The 19,512-nt window shown below is 34.9% G+C and overlaps 2 protein-coding genes across 3 annotated transcripts in view; one reads left to right on the forward strand and one right to left on the reverse strand.

The window, feature by feature from the left end:
• The window catches only part of LOC106622240 (putative fatty acyl-CoA reductase CG5065), a 71,430-nt gene that overhangs the window by 29,614 nt on the left and 22,304 nt on the right, over nt 1–19,512 (reverse strand). The window contains exon 1 of one of the 2 annotated variants that reach the window (XM_070108604.1): nt 8,780–8,797. The exons of the other annotated variant lie outside the window; for it this stretch is intronic. The gene's annotated coding sequence lies outside the window, so the exon portion shown is untranslated. Of the gene's footprint in view, nt 1–8,779; nt 8,798–19,512 lie in introns of those variants that run through there. 2 annotated transcript variants of the gene reach the window in all.
• FMRFa (FMRFamide propeptide) lies at nt 1,032–12,715 on the forward strand. Its single transcript, XM_036376705.2, has 2 exons — nt 1,032–1,486; nt 10,929–12,715. Exon 2 carries the CDS (start codon nt 10,956–10,958, stop codon nt 12,126–12,128), a length of 1,173 nt encoding a protein of 390 aa, XP_036232598.2. The 5' UTR covers nt 1,032–1,486; nt 10,929–10,955; the 3' UTR covers nt 12,129–12,715.

Genomic DNA, 19,512 nt, shown 5'->3' on the forward strand with positions numbered 1-19,512 from the left:
GTGGCTGAAACAGGATTGATGGGGAAGAAGGTTTTGCTATTTGTTTGGTGGGATTGACAGGGAATCATCTACTATAAGCTGTGTCTGTATGGCCAAACTCTTAATTCAGACCTATATTGTTTGCAACTGAATCTTCTGAAGGAAGCAATCGCTCAGAAGCGGTCAGTTTTGGCTAATAGATCATTCTTACTATGCTAATGGATTTGTTTTTATTAGATCTCTATATATATATTATACTTGTAATATTATATATAATAATATAAAATTATATAAAAAATGCGTACCTTAAATCACGTTAACACTTTTATTAAGTCAACCTACGTTTCCACAACCACTATATCTACCTATCGCTAATAGAGACAAATGTCAGCAAGTTAAAATGCGCCACAATATGTAGCTGGAGCAGCAATGCAATGACAAACTGAATACGCAAATGCAAAGTTGGAAAGATTACTAAATCATTATTTGCCTGCTTTTATCTTATGTTTGGTCAACTGTTTCGAAAACACCCACAGAAAAGTGACTATCTCAGCATACACACACACACGCGAGCTATAATACAAACCTCAAATACACACACATTTGAATTTCGTACGTTTCTTGCCGGTGAAACATTGACCATGTCCTTTGAACATGAAATTAGAGGTTTTTACGAGGTTGCGAAAGCCGCTCAATGCCAAGCAACATTAAAATGTTGCTGAAACATTTGCACATTGTGTTTCCGGTAAACGGTAGTGAGTACCAATACAAAGGCAAATGGCGATGTGACGAGCATTTGCCGACATCAAACACACGAAGGAAAGCATAAGAATGCAAACAAGTTGTTGCAGGAGGAGATGGTGTCTTTTGTTGTTGTTGTCGCTTTTCGCCTGTTGATAAGCATTATAAAGACTATGTGTGTGTGTGTGCGTGCGAATGTTTACCACTGCGCCTGTGTTGGTGTTAGGCTGCTGCCTTTGTGGCTGCCACACATATAAAACAGGATGCGCGTCCAACACAAGCCACAGAAGTCTCGAACTTATTACACGGCCAACAAGTGCCTAGCACATAACGGACTCACGGGTTAGTCAAAGTAGCCACTTTAAAGCCACATAACTTTACGCCGTGGCATCAATCATAATCGGTCCCAGTTGGCGCTGGTAGTGACAGTGGTCAAACGGAAAGCGCGAATTTTTCAATCGAGTCACAAAAGCGGGAACGGAAATCCGACGGTTTTGTTGTTTTGACTTATGAAGTAAAAGTGAAAAATTGTATAGTTTTGTTTAGAACTTTTAATACTTGTTAGGCGAAAATGATTGAATGAGTTGATGTGCCGCACGAAGTTTACCGCAAACTCGGTTTCTAAAGTTTCAACGTTTATTTTTAGCCTTCAAAAGTTGTGTATAATTTTGAACGGTTGACAAGTGAATTTGACAGCTTAACGAGAAGTTACCATTTGTACGGGGACTTTTCCGTAAACATTGGGATCAAGGTGAAAATTTAAAAGGTGATTTTCAAAAATTTGTATTTTTAAGCTGCCGGGAAGTTGCCTCAATCACTCAAAAATGCTTTCGTTGCAAATATTATTTCAAAGAAATTTAACTTTCAAAAATTTTTGATTTTGAGTTGCCGGGAAGTTGTTCTCAATCACTCAGAGATGTATCCGTTTGGAATATTATTCCAATAAAATAATAAAAATTAAAATTTTCAAAAATTTATGTGTTTTGAGATGCCTGGAAGCTGTTCTCAATCGCTCGAAGGTGTTTCCGCTCCAAATATTATTTTAAAAACATTTTCAAAATTTCAACTTTCAAAAATTTTTGCTTTTAGTTGCCAGGAAGTTGTTCTCAATCACTCAGATATCAGATCTGTATCCATTTGGAATGTTAGTCCAAAAAAAATCTTCAAGATTTTAAATACTATTCCAAACATATATTTAAAATTTAATTTAAAAAAAAATTTATGTTTTTGAGTTGCCAGCAAGTTTCTTTTAATCACTCAGAGGTGGTTCTGTTTCAAATATTATTTAAAAAAATGTTATATACACACTTTCTAAAGCATAAATAACATTAAAGAGTTACCCTAACTCGAAGAGGAACTCATTAACTACTCTCTCATTAACACGCTAAAACTTACTTTATAAAAACTTTGAGTTCTTTTCTGGGTTCTAAAAATTGAAAGATAATATTTTTATGTAATATATTTGCTTCAAACTCAAGAAACTGGGTACTGAGACTTTCATCAATCCAATAAGCATATGTTACATTAGATGATGGTCGTTGATGCTTAAGCCTAATGCCAGATTAGCTTCTTTCCTCCTCCAAGAGCGAACAGCATCTCATTTCAGGGTAAAACTGATACAGGTACAGGAATTCGTAGCAGAAAGAAATGCTGATATTCGGTTAGCGAAATTGTCTACAACTTGGATTTATGGTTGTCAGTAGAGAGAGAGAGAAATAATGATGGAACTGACGGCATTGGGTTTTTTTGAACCAAGCAGTCGATGGCAAGTATATACATACTTGTATGTAGGTCGTTTAACGCTTACTTCAGAAAAATTGAGATTAGACGTTTAAATTATTTATATCTTCCATAGACTAAAAATATAACTATACATAGGTCGGAAATATCGTTTAATATCAAACGACTATGATATATAAGTCATAATCTTCATGAAGATTTAATGCGACCAAGGTAGACTACATTTCAGTTTTATAAGATCTTTAACGGAATGGACAGCTAACTGAAAGTCTTAAAGAAAAAAAAACCGCGCTTGCCTTAACTTGTTCATTCCATTTATAAAAGTTATCCGTGCGAAAAAGAGTCCTATAAGTTAAGAGACAATGAATGCAAAAGTGTTCCCGAAGCATATATTTTAAGAAAATGCGTTAACTTCTGCTGCGTCGCGGTTATATTACTCTTTACATGTGTATTTCTTGTAGCAATTATATTTCTATATGTATAACTAAATTTGAAAACTTATCCGTCCAACGGTTTGCCACCAACGGAAAACTTTAGATGTATCTTTCTAGCCACGTTGTGACTTGAACTTACCGATCAAAATGAAAATAAAGAGGCTGTAGCACTGTTTTGGACAATAATCTATGCCAAATTTCATGAAGATATTTTCTTAAATAAAATAGCTTCCATACAAGCACTTGATTTTTATCGATCAATTTGTATACCACCCTTTATCGGTTCGATATCTAAGTTTCCGACAAATGAACAGCTTCTTGGGGAGAAAAGGACGTGCGAAAAATTTCAGTTCGATATCTCAAAAATTTAGTAATTAGTTCGCGTATATACAGATGGACAGACAGACGGACCTAGCTTAATCGACTCAGCTTGTCACGTGAATAATTTATACTATGGCAAATGCGACACTTTATACGGTCTCTGACGTTTCCTTCTGAGTGTTACAAACTTCGTGACAAGCTTAATATACGTTGTTCAGGTTTTAAATATATAGCCTTATATGGACCCGATTTTTTGGGAGCTGTGTTTTTTGTTTTTTGTTCATTTACAGTTGGAGAAGAAGATTTGGAGCTGGAGAGTGTTGTTAACATTTGTGTTCCTTACAAAGTATTGTTTAGTCGCTGAATAGCGATCGTTTGAAAATAGACTTTTGTAAGTCGTCAGTTTGAAACTTATCAGGGGCAAAAGCGAGAGTTTTGGTAATAATTTTTTAACAGACACTACTCAACAAATAATATATAATTATCCACAGGTGTTCTTTTAAAAATTCTAAATACATACATATGCAGTTGTCTTAGAGTGGCCAATATGCAGTAAAGGCAGTCTACTTAAATTGAGGAACTATCTACTTCTACTTTATTTAAACGTAACTATTTCTAAGCTTACATAAAATCACATATGAGCACCTAACATAACAATTTAGTTTACAAAAGAGATAAGTTTGAAGGACAAGTAGAAAATTGAACGAGTTAATTGCGAACGCAGGCGGGAGGCATTAAAAAACGAACTTTTCCATGGTTTCAGTTTGCAAAACACTCAACTTCACTTGAAACCTTAAGCAAAATTCAAAAGCCACTGCCGCAAAGGTGTTTTTAATAAGAAATAAAAGAGCGAGTAACAGTTTTTCGGGTCTACGGCGCCCATTTATGTATTCGCAGCCATTTTGGTATTTTCTAACCGCACTAAAAATCATAATTTGCGCTTTAATTGTTCAGCAGGCACTTAATTTTTATACAATTTTCACTTGCACGTGTTAAAAATTAAAGGTAATACAAGTAAAGGAGAGCATATGTTAAGATAGGGGCAGAGTGAGTCACATACCTACTTATTTACCAAAGCAAAAATTTACATATGAAGCAACATCATTAAGCGGCGACTTAACGTCAACTTTACAAAGAAATATGTAACAGCATAAATATTTAATAACAAAATAAAAAATAAAGAAGAAATATTTACTCACTCTCATATTAGCTGTAATTGTTTGTGAAGGCAGCCACGCTATTGACCAACGGCGCAGAGTTAAAATATGTGTCTGCTTTTTTGTGAATATTGACCTCATATACTATGTACTCCTATTTATATATGTATATATAGCTACGTGCAACATTTCAATAAAAACATTTTTATGTCTGTATTAATGTATATGTATATACATTAGGGTGAGCCAGAAACTTTCTTTGCCACAGTCTGTATAAGCGCGAATTAGTTTCTCAGTTTTTGAGATATCGATCTGAAATTTTGCACCCGTGCTTTTATCCTCAAGAAGCTGCTCATATATCGATATCGGATCACTATAGCATATAGCTGGCATACAAACTGAATGGTCAAAATTACGTTCTTGTATAGGAAACTGTTTTTATTAGACAACGCTACAACTCCGAAGAAAAGAGTTAACGTTTTGGCTTGTTCTCACTTCGTTTAAACCCATAAAGTCGAAAGTTTAGTTTTTGGCTCACCCTGATGTACATATTCCTATATAAATATATAAACTAAATAAATGTATGTGTACAAGTATATCTCTAATAATTAGCCAGATAACATTCAATGTTAAAAAGTAGATCAAGGCAGTGGTTTTGGAGGCAGAAAATGGAAGACTTAACGGTAATTTGGTTATTTGAATCTAAAATGAAAAATAGTAGAGAATAGTTTATCTATAAATAGTTCGTAGCGCTGTTGCTTCAGAAATATACATATATGAATATATAGATTGGTTTTATAGACATAGATGGTCTTATATTTTCCACAGCGGTTGAATATAATAAATTTTGTAGAGAAAAAAGCTTCGACATCATAAACTCACACAATTTTTTTTCGCTTCGTATTCTGAAAAATTGGTTGATAGAAAGGCTCTCCAAGTATGAGCTCTTAATTGTAACGGGAAGGTCCTCCGGCTAACGGTTTTCTATTTTTTTCTTATTATCAGATAGAAAAATTCATATTTCGCTTTCAACTACTTAAAAATATAATTCGTTTTCTGGATGTTGTAGATAATTGAATTCTCTACAAAATGACCTTTTACAGTTTCTTCCTAAAAAAAAGCTTAACGGTTGAAGTTTGACTATTTTGAGGCTAATTTGTTTTTTTCTTCAGAATTATAATTTAGCTCACAGTCCTATAGAAATTTACTGTTCTGCAGAAACAGTTTGAAAGCTAAAGCATTTTTAAGTTCAGGTCAAAAAATCTACAAGATAATTGGCAGATATTTTGTACAGTGTATATGATGCTTGGACTGCTGACCGACGAATCATCTGCTTCTTTCTAACCAAACCCATTAAAAATAGAGAAACATTACTATCAATAAATATTTTAGTAAAACTCATTAAACTGTTGGGCTTCGTCAAGATATAGTAAACCAACCCGATTTTATCGACGGTTTCGAACTTTCAGTGTTAAAATATTTCAAAAGTTTGTGAAAAAAATATTATAGAATATTATTTCCTCAGAAGGTCATTATTTAAGTATCACACTATAAACAATAACTAATTTATGTGACAAATAAAAAGAAACTTAAGAAAAACCGTGTGCAAGATTTTAGATCGATGTTTCAAAAACTGAGAGACATCATTATATACATATGACAGACAGACGGAGATGACTTATCCGTTTTATTTTGGGTGTTAGAAACCTCGTAGCAAACTTAATATACCCTGTTCAAGCAAGACCGAAAGTTTTGCTTACTTTAAAAAAACAATATTGGATATATCTCTTGATTCGTAAAAAGTGGTCTCACAATATGTAAATCAGCCCTTTAGTAACTATTTGATACAGCATTTCATAAAGACTGCTATGCTTAGGCTTTTGAAAAGATCTGCGAAATGTTGATCGGCACAACTATTCTTGGAATTTAGAATTTTCTAAAATTTTATCGCTTAGTAAAATTACATATGTGAGCTCAAAGCCAATATAGCCTCTCGGCTATCGGAGCAGTATACCTGCTGCTACCTTGCAGCCACCTCCACATGTGAAGACGCTATAGTGGTCTGGTCGCCTGGAACTAGAGTAGATGGGGAGTTCCCGACAGAAGAGTCCACCTCCTATTCTCCCTCTTAACTTCGATCCTTCCGTGAAAAAACTTACTGCACCACTTCTCCAACGGCTTCGCCCCGTCCACTAATCTCTCGCAGGTGTATGAGACGAGAAGAAACCGCAGGTAGAAAGTTCTGCGATACCAATATATATTTCCAATAATCTGTCAGTTGCTCCATACAAATACAAATACTTGTATGTATTTAATTAGAGAAGGTTGTGGTAATTGGAGTATGCTAGCAAAGGCGAAATGGGGTAACATCAATGCATGTATTTACCTACGTTTAGAGACTCGCCATTTTTATCAATCTTTAACTAATACTTATGATCTATTCCGGTGGGGTAATTTCTACTTGTTGCATCGTGAATTTAGATGTTTACTGCAACAACAACTACTTATGAAAAATAAGGAATGAAATGGGTTGAGACATATATACAAGTATACAATACATAGCTAAACTCAAGTTCTTCGTTAAGCACAAGGAATTGAATAAATATATATGTGGTAGTGCTGCCATATGAACACACGCCGTTTATTTATGAATTTAAAAGCTACCGGTGGTTTAGCGACATTCCTATGTTATGATTTCTGTGCTGAAAGCTTTGTTGAGTTGCCGTTCGTGGGCGACAGACAGCACATGCAACGCTTAATGTTTCTCAAACAAATCTTCACAGGTATTTCGGGACTTTATCAAGCTGGCTTTTCCGTTGTCGCCGAGGCTTAGCACATCGTCGCATTATCGTATATCCTGGTACGCACACAAGACTTCGTTTTACTTTTCTCAACACCTTTGTTCCATTCATCATTCTACGTACGAGTATATGCACCTGCGTGCATGTGTGTGTGTAGTGTATGCCACAATTGTCACAAGTTCCGCTTCGCATAGTTTTCATATCATCAATCTGTCGTAGTCGCGTATCTGCTCAAAGTTTCCATATCAATTTGTTACTATTATTGTTGCTTGTTTCATGTGGCAGCTTGGTGGCAAATTTTGTATGAGCCTTTATTATTTCACAGTTCGCCCATATTTTACTACAAACGTCTTTCTATGCAGCGAGCGAATGTCTGCTCAGGTAGTCACAGCCAAATGTGTGTTAGAGGGGAGAGTAAAGGGGTTCGTGTGGTAGATATGCCGCTAACACTTGATCATTGTTGTCAACACAGTTATGTGACAACTTGTTACAGCTGCAAGCTAGTTGCTCGTGAGTCAATGCAGTTCAGTGTTTACTAACATACTTTAGGGAAATTTGAATATCGTTAGTTATGTAGAGTCGTGCGTTACACACTTTAAGCATTTCTTTAATTCCAGTGTGAGCCTATAAAGCTATTGTTTGATCAAAAGCCGGAAATAGACTACATTAAATGCTTTATGTGAGTTTACAACTATTTTGAAATGGAAATTTAAACATTTTCAGGTTATGTTTATAACTTGGCTTTCTATTTACTTTTACTTTTGCTTTTACGTTTGCGCTTCATGTGCTTAGAAGTGATGCTTTCAAATACTTATTTCAAAACGTTTGTGCATCTTGACTTGATTTCCAGCTGCTCGTGATTCACAATTAGGGCATAGTATTTGTGGAAAGAGACTTATTCTGTTCAATTGACCTATTAATTAAATTTACCTATACAGTCTACTCTTAAAAATATATTTCTTATAACCACCGCAAAGTTAAATTTTATTTACCATATCTTCTAATTAAATAAAAGTTTTACAAGCCCTAAGCCATCTTCATGATTTACTGGAAGGAGGGGCATTTGAGGACCACATTTTCTACGGATTTTAATTATATTGCTGTCGAGACTCTACCACATTATTATTTACTAAATTATAATTCGCGCCGAAGATTCTCTACCAAGGCGTCAATCGTCTCGGGCTTATCTCTTTAGACATTAAACTTCACACAACCTCACAAAAAATAGTCCAGCGGTAGCGGTAATAAATCGTACAATCTTGGAAGCCACGCCACAGACCCACGACGCGAGATAATATGTCCACCCAAAGTTTCCACCAATAAATTGATTTTTTCATTGGCTAAAGTAAAAGAGTTTCTCGTATCCGAATATTGGATGCAGCTTCGCGAGAACAGAGCCATTATTTTTGTAATAAATTTGAATTATTTGCAAACGTTGTTCTGCAGTATGCTTAAGTAGGCATTATTATCTAGTAGTCTTTAAAAACCAAATAATATCTGTCTTTTATGAGGTCTGTTCTACTAGAGCTTAATTAATTAAACTAGGAAACATAGCAACGAGAGCAGAAGCGAAGTTTTTACTAAAAAAAACGGTTCATATACTCACCTATATATATGTTTGTATAAAAAGATGCCATCAGAGAGCTACCCATTTAGAAATTCACAATGCAACACTGAAACAAAACATATATATATCAGAGTCAAATGAACGCCAGAAGGGAGATAAGTGGGGATCGTGTGTTGATCATTGTTGTCAACACAGTTATGTGACAACTCGTGACAGCTGCAAGCTAGTCGCCCATGACCCAATGTAGTTCAGTGTTTACTAACATACTTTAGGGAAAATTTAATACCGATAGTTAGGTAGAGTCGTGCGTTACACACTTTAAGCATTTCTTTAATTTTATCTCTGAGCTTATAAAGCTATGATTTGGTCAAAAGGCGGGAATAGACTACATTGAATGCGTTATGTGAATTTATAATTATTATGATGAGGCCATATACAAAAAAATTTTTTTTTGCTTAGCCTAAGGGTAAAATTTGTAGATTATAAAAAAAGAAGATTTTTGTAAAAGTAAAAGTCACTTTTTAAGTAAATTTCGAGTTAAAATTTTTATTTCGTAGAAAAATTTTTATAAGTGTTCCAGAAGCTGTGGAACCTCTTTCAGGCCAATTAAAAGTTATCAACTTAAAAAAATTGTTTGTGGTCATTATTGGAGTTTTAAAAAAAGTCTTAAACGACAATAAGCGTTAAAATAAAATTTGAGTCAAAAACCATCAAATTCGGTAATTTTTATATAAATGTGAAGAGTTTAATCCAAAAAACATTTTTTTGTTTTCGCCAAAAATAATTATTTCTCGAAATTTACTTTAAAAGTGATGTTAAAAAATATTTTTTTTTTCTTTAATTTTCTTTTTTTACAATCTACAAATTTTGCCCAAGGCAAACAAAAAAACGTTTTTTTGCTCCACCCTAATATACATTTATACATTCTTATATATATATATATATAAATAAACATAAAGAACAATACTATGTCTCACGCATTCAAAACGTTTCCATCCATCTTCGAACAGCTTTATTATTTTTAAGGAGCTTTTCTTTACTATGCCTCGTCTCTTCATCCTGATCATTTATATATATTAACCCTATATTTAACTTGATTAGTTTTAGGTGATACAAACAACCGTTAGGTGAACAAAACTATTATACTCTGTAGCAACATATTGCGAGAGTATATAAACTCGTTCAATACCATCGATCAACCACCGTATTCACCGGATTTGGCTCCATGCGACCTGTTTTGTGAATTCGATCCCGGACAGCGTCTACCAGGCATGTTTCGATGAATGGAAAAAGAGGTGGCATATGTGTATCGCTTCAGAAGGAGCATATTTTGAAGGTGACGAAATAAATGTTGATGAAAATTCAACATTTTCCGTTTGATTTACAATTTCCGGAAACTTTCTGGTCACAAGTTATACTTGTATATCGTTTATTGTTCAACACAAGAAGCCCCAGACAAAATCGTATCTTTTAAATATTGATGAAACGAACTTCGATTTCGTCTTTAAAAAATTAAATACTTTTTAGTAAAGCTTTGGACTATGTCTATATACATAGTTATTAGTGTCAGTGTTAAGAAATTTGTTAGCATCGAATTTTAGCAATATCGGATTATGTTTACTCATTTGAAGTTTAATTTTCGCCAGAGCTCTGTCGTTCGTAATTTGCCATATCAATAACTCAGTCTACAGATTTTATTTGATCACAGATGTCGTAAAACTGCTGAAATTTCACAAGCTCAGGTGCTACTGTCACAGAAATATCAGATTACCAAAAGTACAGACGTTGCCAATTTGTACTCGGAAAAGTTTATTAAGCGTCGGTAACTGCCGAGATGGTCCTCACTGATTTTACGACTTCGTTTGATAGTGCTTTTGTCACGGTTCCATCGTTAATACAACAGTCTTACGAGTATTTAACGATCTTCAGGAGGTAATGAGTTGTGATTAAAACTACTACACCGTTAGACAACAACAGCTCATAAAGGGGCAACATAAAAATTAGCGTGTGAAGAGTTTAAGCTGAAACTGAGACACATGTTTACGAAGGAGTATGACAACTTTTGTGATGATATGATGATTAAGCCTGATGGTATAATCTCTAATCAGAGAGAGTTCCGATTGATTGCGAGATAATTTTTATAAGAAATTACATTATTAACTTATTGTTTTAATTTCTCTACTTCTAGCTCACATTAATACCAGCGATCACCAATATGGGTCCGCTACTAGTCTTCTTCCTATACATGCTACAATTGCAGGCGACAATACGAAGCGAAATCATAGAATCACCAAATGAGCAACTAAACACCATTTCCGACACAGATGATGCCGATTTTAATGAAAGTGAGTCCAACGAACGAACTGAGAATCCACAAAGATTACCTTTTATACAAACTGGACGCAATCCAACCGAAGTAGAGTTTCGTTATCCCATCGCATCGTTGAATATTGACTACTCGAAGAATTTGATTATTTTGAAATTTCGTAAGCCTAAGGCTGACGAAGAGGAGGAGCTTCGTCGGAAAGCCTTTAATGAGAATTTCATGCGCTTCGGACGTGCAAATGCCGATTTTATGCGTTTCGGTCGTGATGCAACAGATTTCATGCGCTTCGGACGCAGTCCATCCGACTTTATGCGCTTCGGCAAACGTACGCTCGAACAAGTGCCCAAAGTGAATAGTCTCGATCACGATTATACGGTTAACTATGATAAGAGCGCCGATGCAGGCCGACGCATTGAACGCAGTCAGGAGGGTATACGCGATTCACGCGGTGATAATTTCATGCGCTTTGGTCGACCAGCCGATGACTTTATGCGTTTTGGACGTGCTTCGGGTGATTTTATGCGCTTCGGTAGAAATCCTTCGGACTTCATGCGTTTCGGACGAGGTGGTTCTAATAATGATTTTATGCGTTTCGGACGTAATTCCAAAAATGATTTCATGCGCTTCGGACGTACGCCAAAGGAACAACGTGGCAACAATCAAGACTTCATGCGTTTCGGTCGACCGGACAACTTTATGCGCTTTGGTAGAATACCAGCTGCAGCAAAACAGCCAACGGCTACACCGAATTTCATGCGTTTCAGTAAACCAGATCAGAATTTCATGCGTTTCGGCAAGAGTTTGGACCAGCAAGCACCTAACGAGAATAGCACCAAACCACCACTACCCAGAGAGGTTATCAAAGAAGCCGCAAAAATTCTACATCAAGCCGAGCAATATGGCGGTATAGGCGAAAGCAATCCCATGGACAGAGCCATCAAAGTGCTGTTTAGCAAGGATGACGAGCACGAAACCTCGGCACAAGATGAGAAGAGCATACAAAGTGATGCCGAAGCGACCAATGAAGACAACGACGCTGATTACGAGCTGAATGTGGTGTAATGAGCGGGATATAACTAATCTGACGATCACATGTAAATATTACTTCGCTTAAATGATAAACTGGCTACGGAAACTCACACAGACACACATTACCTATACACATGTATAGTAAAATATAATTTTGATATAAAAAATATATAAATTATATAGATATTACATATATATACGCATATATAGGGTGTTTTCCGCATTCAAAAATTCAAAAAAACTTAGTGTATCTTATTTGAAAAGTTTGGAAGTGAATTTTTACTAGGGCTGGAATAAAAGTTCACTTCCTGAGAGAGTTCCTTACTTTGTTTAAACATAACAAATGTGACCATGCAACCCAGTATACGAGTAAATATTTTAATGTAAGCTATATGAATATATATACTTTGAAAATTTGTTTAAATTATATAGGGAAAATAAAAATATATACAAACACTCATATATGTATATAGGTAAGAATATGAATCGATATAACTATGTAATAAAAATATAAATATATTTTAGCTTCACATACATATGCACTTATGAAGAAAGTATACAAAATTTTAAATGGTTTTGAGATGATCAATGAAAATCTAAATAAAACGAAACTTCAAAAGCAACAAAATGAGAAAAACACGCACTCAACTTCATTACTTTTCTTTTAGTGAAAAAAAACAAGTCAAACAAGAAAAAAACGTTAACTTCTTTACAAGCACTTCATTCGGATCGTTCAGTTTGTATGGCAGCTAAGTGGTCCGATATCACCGGTTCCAACAAATGTGCAGCTTCTTGAGGATAGCTCGATCCGATATCTCGAAAACTGAGGGACTAGCTCGCGTACATAGAAATAGGCGGACAGACATGGCTAAATCAACTCAGTTCCTCACGTTGATCATGAATATAACATATGTTCATATTTTATATACTTATATGGCCTCCGACGTTTCCTTTTGGGACCCCTGTTCAGGGTATAAAAAATACCAAATTTTCAGTGAATTTTCGCGGGCTATGTGTATTCGATTTTCGATTGCTTTATTGCGTTATGTTGGTATTCATATCCCTTACTTATGCTGACAAGGTCAGCCATTTTGAAAGTTATGCTTAAAGCTATGGGAAAATATATATGTATATATACTCAGCAGCAGAGTCTGTCTCTGTCTCTGCTAGCAGATTTTGCACTCAATTCCATATGCCAAGATTTGAGGCACTATCGATTATTGTGAATATTTATTTTCAGAAAAATAGCCTTTAATATCAAGAGCTCAAGAAAACAACCCTGAACCGTTGTGAAAGTAGAAATAAACGCAAAGTTTTGTAGAGAACAAGTGCGAGAACAAATGAATAGAGATAAACAACACTCAATGATATGCACTTCCAGACCCTTTACTTCATATACATACATACGTATGTTCTGCTCGCTATATTTGAACTATGTTCGCTTAACAAAACATTTACATATAAAAGTAGCAATAATGTTTTCCGGTTTAACTAAATCAAGAGAGTATGTGGAGTCCTCATTAAAGCGTTATAACATATTGGTATTTAATTTGCAACTGTTTATACCAGTTTATCGTATTTATACTAGTTGCTTTGTCGATTTAAATTTTATAAGTTTATAATTACTTAAATAACCTTTCACTTTCAGCACGAACTTTGTTGGCTAGAGTCTTAAAAGTTTATTTGCCATAATGTGATTAAGAATTCCAGTTATATACAAATATTTACTGTTATATTTTTGCTGTTTTACATCGATGCAATGATTTTTATACCCGCACGCAAAATAATATTCGAAAGTCTTTTAGTGTTTTTTGTCTACAAGTAATGATAGAAAATTATTAATACCTAGTTTTTTTTTTTTTAAACACAACCCCAAAATCTTTCTTTATGGTATAAAGAAAATTTTATCAGAAGGCATACAAATATTTTATAGTTTTAATGCCGTAAATATAGTTTTTTTTATAGAAAGAAATTAGAAAATAGAGTATTTATGGCATTTGCGAGCGACATCAAAAAAAAATTTATCAATGCTTGCTTGAACTTTTAGTTTAAATAAGTATTACTATTTATAAACATTTGCAATTAAGTTGAAGGAAAATTCGAAAGAGAGTATATTCCTCGTTTACTTATTAGGAATATTTGTTTTTGCTTTTGGCATTGACTTACAAACTTATTTTTTTTTAAATAGCCAGATTATGTATGCTGACGAATCGAACAAGTAACTGGTATAAAAGCAATAGACTGGTATAATAGAGCTACTAACCAAACATACTCTCTGGAATTGAATTCAAACCTGAATTTGCTTCTACGAATATATACTTTTGAGACGAACAAACGAGCTGAGCAATGGCGAATCAAAGCCGCCAATTGCAAACTTACATACCTGGTTTAAGTTAAAGTGATGCAGCACCCACACTTGGACATCCCTTACTCGCGCATTACAGAGCGACAAGACTACCGACGCCACGAAAGTTGCACTTAATAAACATAAAAGGCAAATTAAATTATGTAACTTACAAATTTGAGATGTTTTAACGCCTTCTACGATGTGCTAGCCAATAACAATAATGAAAAAAACAATGCCAACAAAAACTAAAACAAAAATAACTATAATAATGCAGATTAACGGATCGTAGTGTGTGGCGAGTGAATTTTCAATTCTCACTTTTCCACATTGTTAGCGCTAATTTACGGAATAGCAAAAACAACAAACACACAGCGAAGTTAAAAGATATGAAGAGTAAAGTAAAGTAAAGTTTAAACAGTAAATAGTTCGTGGCAGCCGTGAGGCTGCGTAAGTAAAACGCGTGCAGGAAAAACCCAACGTCAAGTTTACTCAAAATGCAGCGGCAGTAACAAGCGTAAATATGAACATAACCTGCTATTCGTACACATGCCTGTGTTCATGTGTGTGCAACGCGCACAACGTTAATTAGCCATATAAATTGCTTACAACTAAATTAATGCGATAATTTCTTATGAGCGAAGTTCACAGAGAAGCAAAAACAACAAATAATCAAAAAAATGTGGAAAACGGTTGGCCTCAAGGGCCATCCCTGCAACTTCCCTCTAATTTCATACGCTAACGATCAAATTTCGCTTTTTTCACTGCTTTTGAGCTCTTCGAAATTTTTCGTTTTCGATATCTAGCAAGTAAATCAACCGATTTCGACCCGGTTTGCGGCAAACGATGTGTTTCTTCAAGGTTTAGAACTGATTAGTTTTTGGTGTCGATCGGTCAAGTCGTTTGGAAAAAATATTTATTTTTGATATTTCTCGAAATCTACTGGTCCGATTGGGTCCAAACTTACACGAAATTCAAGTGCAATAAAACCCTTTGGAATGCCGTTTAGTTTATTCAAATCGGTTGAGCAGTTTAATAGTTATAAGAGAGTCACATACATCCACACACACACACATACATCCACACATACATACAGACATACGGACATCATCGTAGAAATGTTCGGGGAAGCTTCCTCGACCCTCAGAACGTCGAGATCTGTTGAGAACTTGATTTTTGCAAAATGGGGTGAAACCAATATCTTCCCGATTTTTAGAAAATTTTCCATTTTCTTAGCGGGAAGTTAAAAAAATATTAAATATAATAGAAATTGAACAAGTAAGAAGGGCTAAGGTCGGGTGTAACCGAACATTTTATACTCTCTTGCACTTGCAAGGATCAAAGCTGGGACAAATTCTTTTCGAATTTCAATAATACATATGTACATATATCTGGCAGGTTGACCGATATTTGTGGTAAAAAATTCGCCAAGAAACTGGCGTCCACATATTCGGTATATGGGGGCTTCAATAGTTTGGTCCGGCTTGGACAAATTTTGGTTATAAGCTGGCACACCTCAAGCTCACGATTCGTGCAAAGTTTTATCGGGATACATTGATTGGTTCTTCATTTGTATACTAGAAAGTGAAAGAATAAGATGGAATTTACATTTTGTTATATGTGAATCAGACAAAAACCACTGTCTGATTCCGCCCATTTTTATACTGTAATGTAAGAATGTCAGGATAATGTTAATTTTTGAACTTGGTTGAAATTGGTCGAGTAGGTCTCGAGATTTGGGTTTTTACGTAAATGTGCGCGATGCACGCCCATTGTCTAAATTTGATACCGGTTCCTATAAAGCCCTATTATACCACCTCGAGTGTAAAATTTTATGTCTCTGATTATAGATTAAGGAGATATATGTTATAGATTAAAGAAGAATTTTCCTTTAGCGAAATTGGTTATTATAGCTTGAATGGTTGAGGAGATTTGTATATTAAATTTAATAGAGGATACAAACAACCGTTCGGTGAACAAACCTATTATAATATGGGCCAACATGTTGCAAGAGTACAAAAACAAGAAAAACGTTAACTTCGGTTATAATACCCTTCACATATACAAAAGATTCAAGAACTTGATTTCGCTCGGTCAGTTTGTATGGCAACTATATATATTGGTTCAAAACGAAAAGGTCATGTGCAAGATCTACACTATCTTAAAAACTGAGAGCCTAGTTCGCGCATATACAAATAATGCTCAATTGACCCGATTCGTCACCCTGATCATTTATGGTATTCATATATGGTACATTTTTTTGGGTATCCGACGTTTCCTTCTGGATATTACAAACTTCATGGCAAACTTAATATACCCCGTTCAGGGTTTAAAAGTAGACAGAGTATAAAATGTAGGTATGTTACTCTTTCACTCTTTCACTATCTCACTCTCTCACTCTCTTTTCCCTGTGCCTATTTGATATTATTTACCTTAATTTATTTATAGCAACAGCGCCACTACTACCTTCATAAAGGGAATGCAGTATAAGAAACTATCTTTTAAAGACTATCAGTAGTGACTGCAAGCGCTATTTAATACAATACTAAAAAATCGATTTTTATTCAATAATGCTATCTCGTCGACCACTTAGACGAATAACGACCTTAAGTGCACGATTTGAGCTTCTCACTTGTTGCAACATAGCGGCTGCTTAGATCCATTATTTCAACCGTCGATGTGCAATTTATGCCAAAAATAATGTCGTACTTTGTCTGCTGAGAGTAAATATAGCGAAAAGACGTCAAGCACTCAAATGAAATGGGTAAATAAACAAGCGGTGCGTATGAGCAACAAACGTCTTTGGAGGCGTGGAAATGTGTGGACAGGTAAGTAGGTGTGTAGGTAAGTAATAAATCACTTTCATCTTCTTGTTTATAAAAATGAAAAATATGAGTGTATGCGGAGGCATTTGTGGGAGTTTGCATATAAGTACCTACCTATCATATTTCAAATATTAAACAAAGGAATTTCATTTTCGCCAAATCAATTGAACTCAGTTGAACTGGGAAGTGAGATACATACGAGTATGTACATACATATGTTGCATGTAGATAAGCAAATCTGTATACATATATAAAGAGCTTTGCATGCCTACGTATATGGCAATGTGTGTGCATTTTATAATCTAACGGTTTAGCTAAATTTATAGAACAACAGTATAATTTACATGTTTTTTTTACTTTGAAGTTGTAACTCAAAAATATATCGTCTGAAGTTTATTCCACATTTTATTCCATTGTATGTGGGTCTGTCGCGATTTTTTTAGATTTGCGTAAGTAATATGTGCCTCAAAATCAAAAGCTGGAGGAACACTCTTACACTGTCACACATTCCAAATATAATTTTTTGTTACACTTTTCACCACGAATTATCGGTTTTGAGTACGAAAATTCTTTTGAATTCAAGATGTTAATGACTGAAAATAATTATCTACATATATGTTAAGCTATACAAAGGTTTTTTGTGATTGCTTGATTTGAATTTTACAATTTTTCTTGGATAAAGGCGAAAACGCAAGACAGGCGGCTGAAAATATGGAAAATCAGTCGTGGTCGATCCGTAGTGAGACAGCGCAAACAGTGGTCAAAAACAGAATTGACGGTCAGGAATGTTTTGCTATGTGCTTGGTGGGATAAGCAGGGAATTATCTACTTTGAGCTGATCCCCTATGGTAAAACTTTTAATTTGGACCTAAACTGTCAACAATTGGACCGTCTGAAAGAAGCAATCGTCCAATAGCGGTCAAGACAATGCTAGGCCAAACACATTGATAGTGACTCGTCAGAAGCCAACCTCCCGGTAAGTAAATTCTTAGGCATTTTTAGCTTTTGAAAATCGACTGTTCCAGTTTCTTGCCTATATGGTCGAGAGTTTCTAAGAGAGTAACATGATGACATTATCTGCAAAATGACAACAAATTATGAAAAAAAAACAGTGATCTAAATCGGCTCAATAAAACATTCAATTTAACTTGCAGATTTTTTTTTATTCACATTGAGAATCGGAATTTCTAAATTTAATGTTATTAACCTCAAACAATGTAAAAATAACACTTTCAAAAACATATGGTACTTTGAACTAGGAGAGTAATTAAGGCGTACATATATAAAGTTCAATTTTAGAATTTAGGGTGAGTAGCACTGGATGAGTGAGATCTTCTCAGCGCAAGCTGTTGGTAAAAGTCTGGGATTTCAGTGATACAGTGATTAGCTAAAACTAAAAAAAGAAAAAACGTTAACTTCGGTTGCAGCGAAGCTATAATTCTCTTCAGAAATACAAAAGTTTTCCTTACAAAAACTTGACTCCGATCGTTCAGTTTGTATGGCAGCTATATGCTGCAGTGGTTCGATATCAGCGGTTCCGATTAATAAGCAGCTTCTTGGAAAGAAAAGGACGTGTGCAAAATTTTGGATCGAGATCTCAAAAACTGCTGGACTAGTTCGAGTATGTACAGCAGACAGACGGACATGGCTAAATCAACTTAGTTCGCCACGCTGATCATTTATATATGTATATAAATTGAAAGGTCTCCGACGCTTCCTTCTGGGTGTTACAAACTTCGTGGCAAACTTAATATACCCTGTCCAGAGCATAACAACATTCGAAAGCGGAAAATTTAAATATTCTCTCGATTATGGGTATACATTATAAATTTCACTGGAATAATTGGAATATTAGTATTATAATGTTTTTTTTGCAAGATTAACCTTTTAAAAATTCTGTTTCTTAAAAACACTCATATTTTATGTATTATTGATTTCCGGAAATTGTAAATAAAACGAAAAATTTTTAATCATCATCAATATTTATTAAGTCGCCTTCAAAATATGCGCCTTTTGAAGCGATACACATATGCCACCTCTTTTTCCAATCATCGAAACATGCCTTTTATGTCCGGGTCCGGGATCGCCTTCAGTTCCCTCTGAAAATTTTATTTTACGGCCTCAATCGAGTCGAAACGGGTTACACCGAGTGGTAACTTGAGTTTTGGAGACAAAAAAAAAAGTTGCATGGGAACAAATCCAAAGTTTACGGAAATTGTTTTTTTTTCGATATTCGAGATTTGGTTCA

This window comes from Bactrocera oleae, chromosome 4 (genome assembly GCF_042242935.1).
Source record: "Bactrocera oleae isolate idBacOlea1 chromosome 4, idBacOlea1, whole genome shotgun sequence".
Taxonomy (NCBI): domain Eukaryota; kingdom Metazoa; phylum Arthropoda; class Insecta; order Diptera; family Tephritidae; genus Bactrocera; species Bactrocera oleae.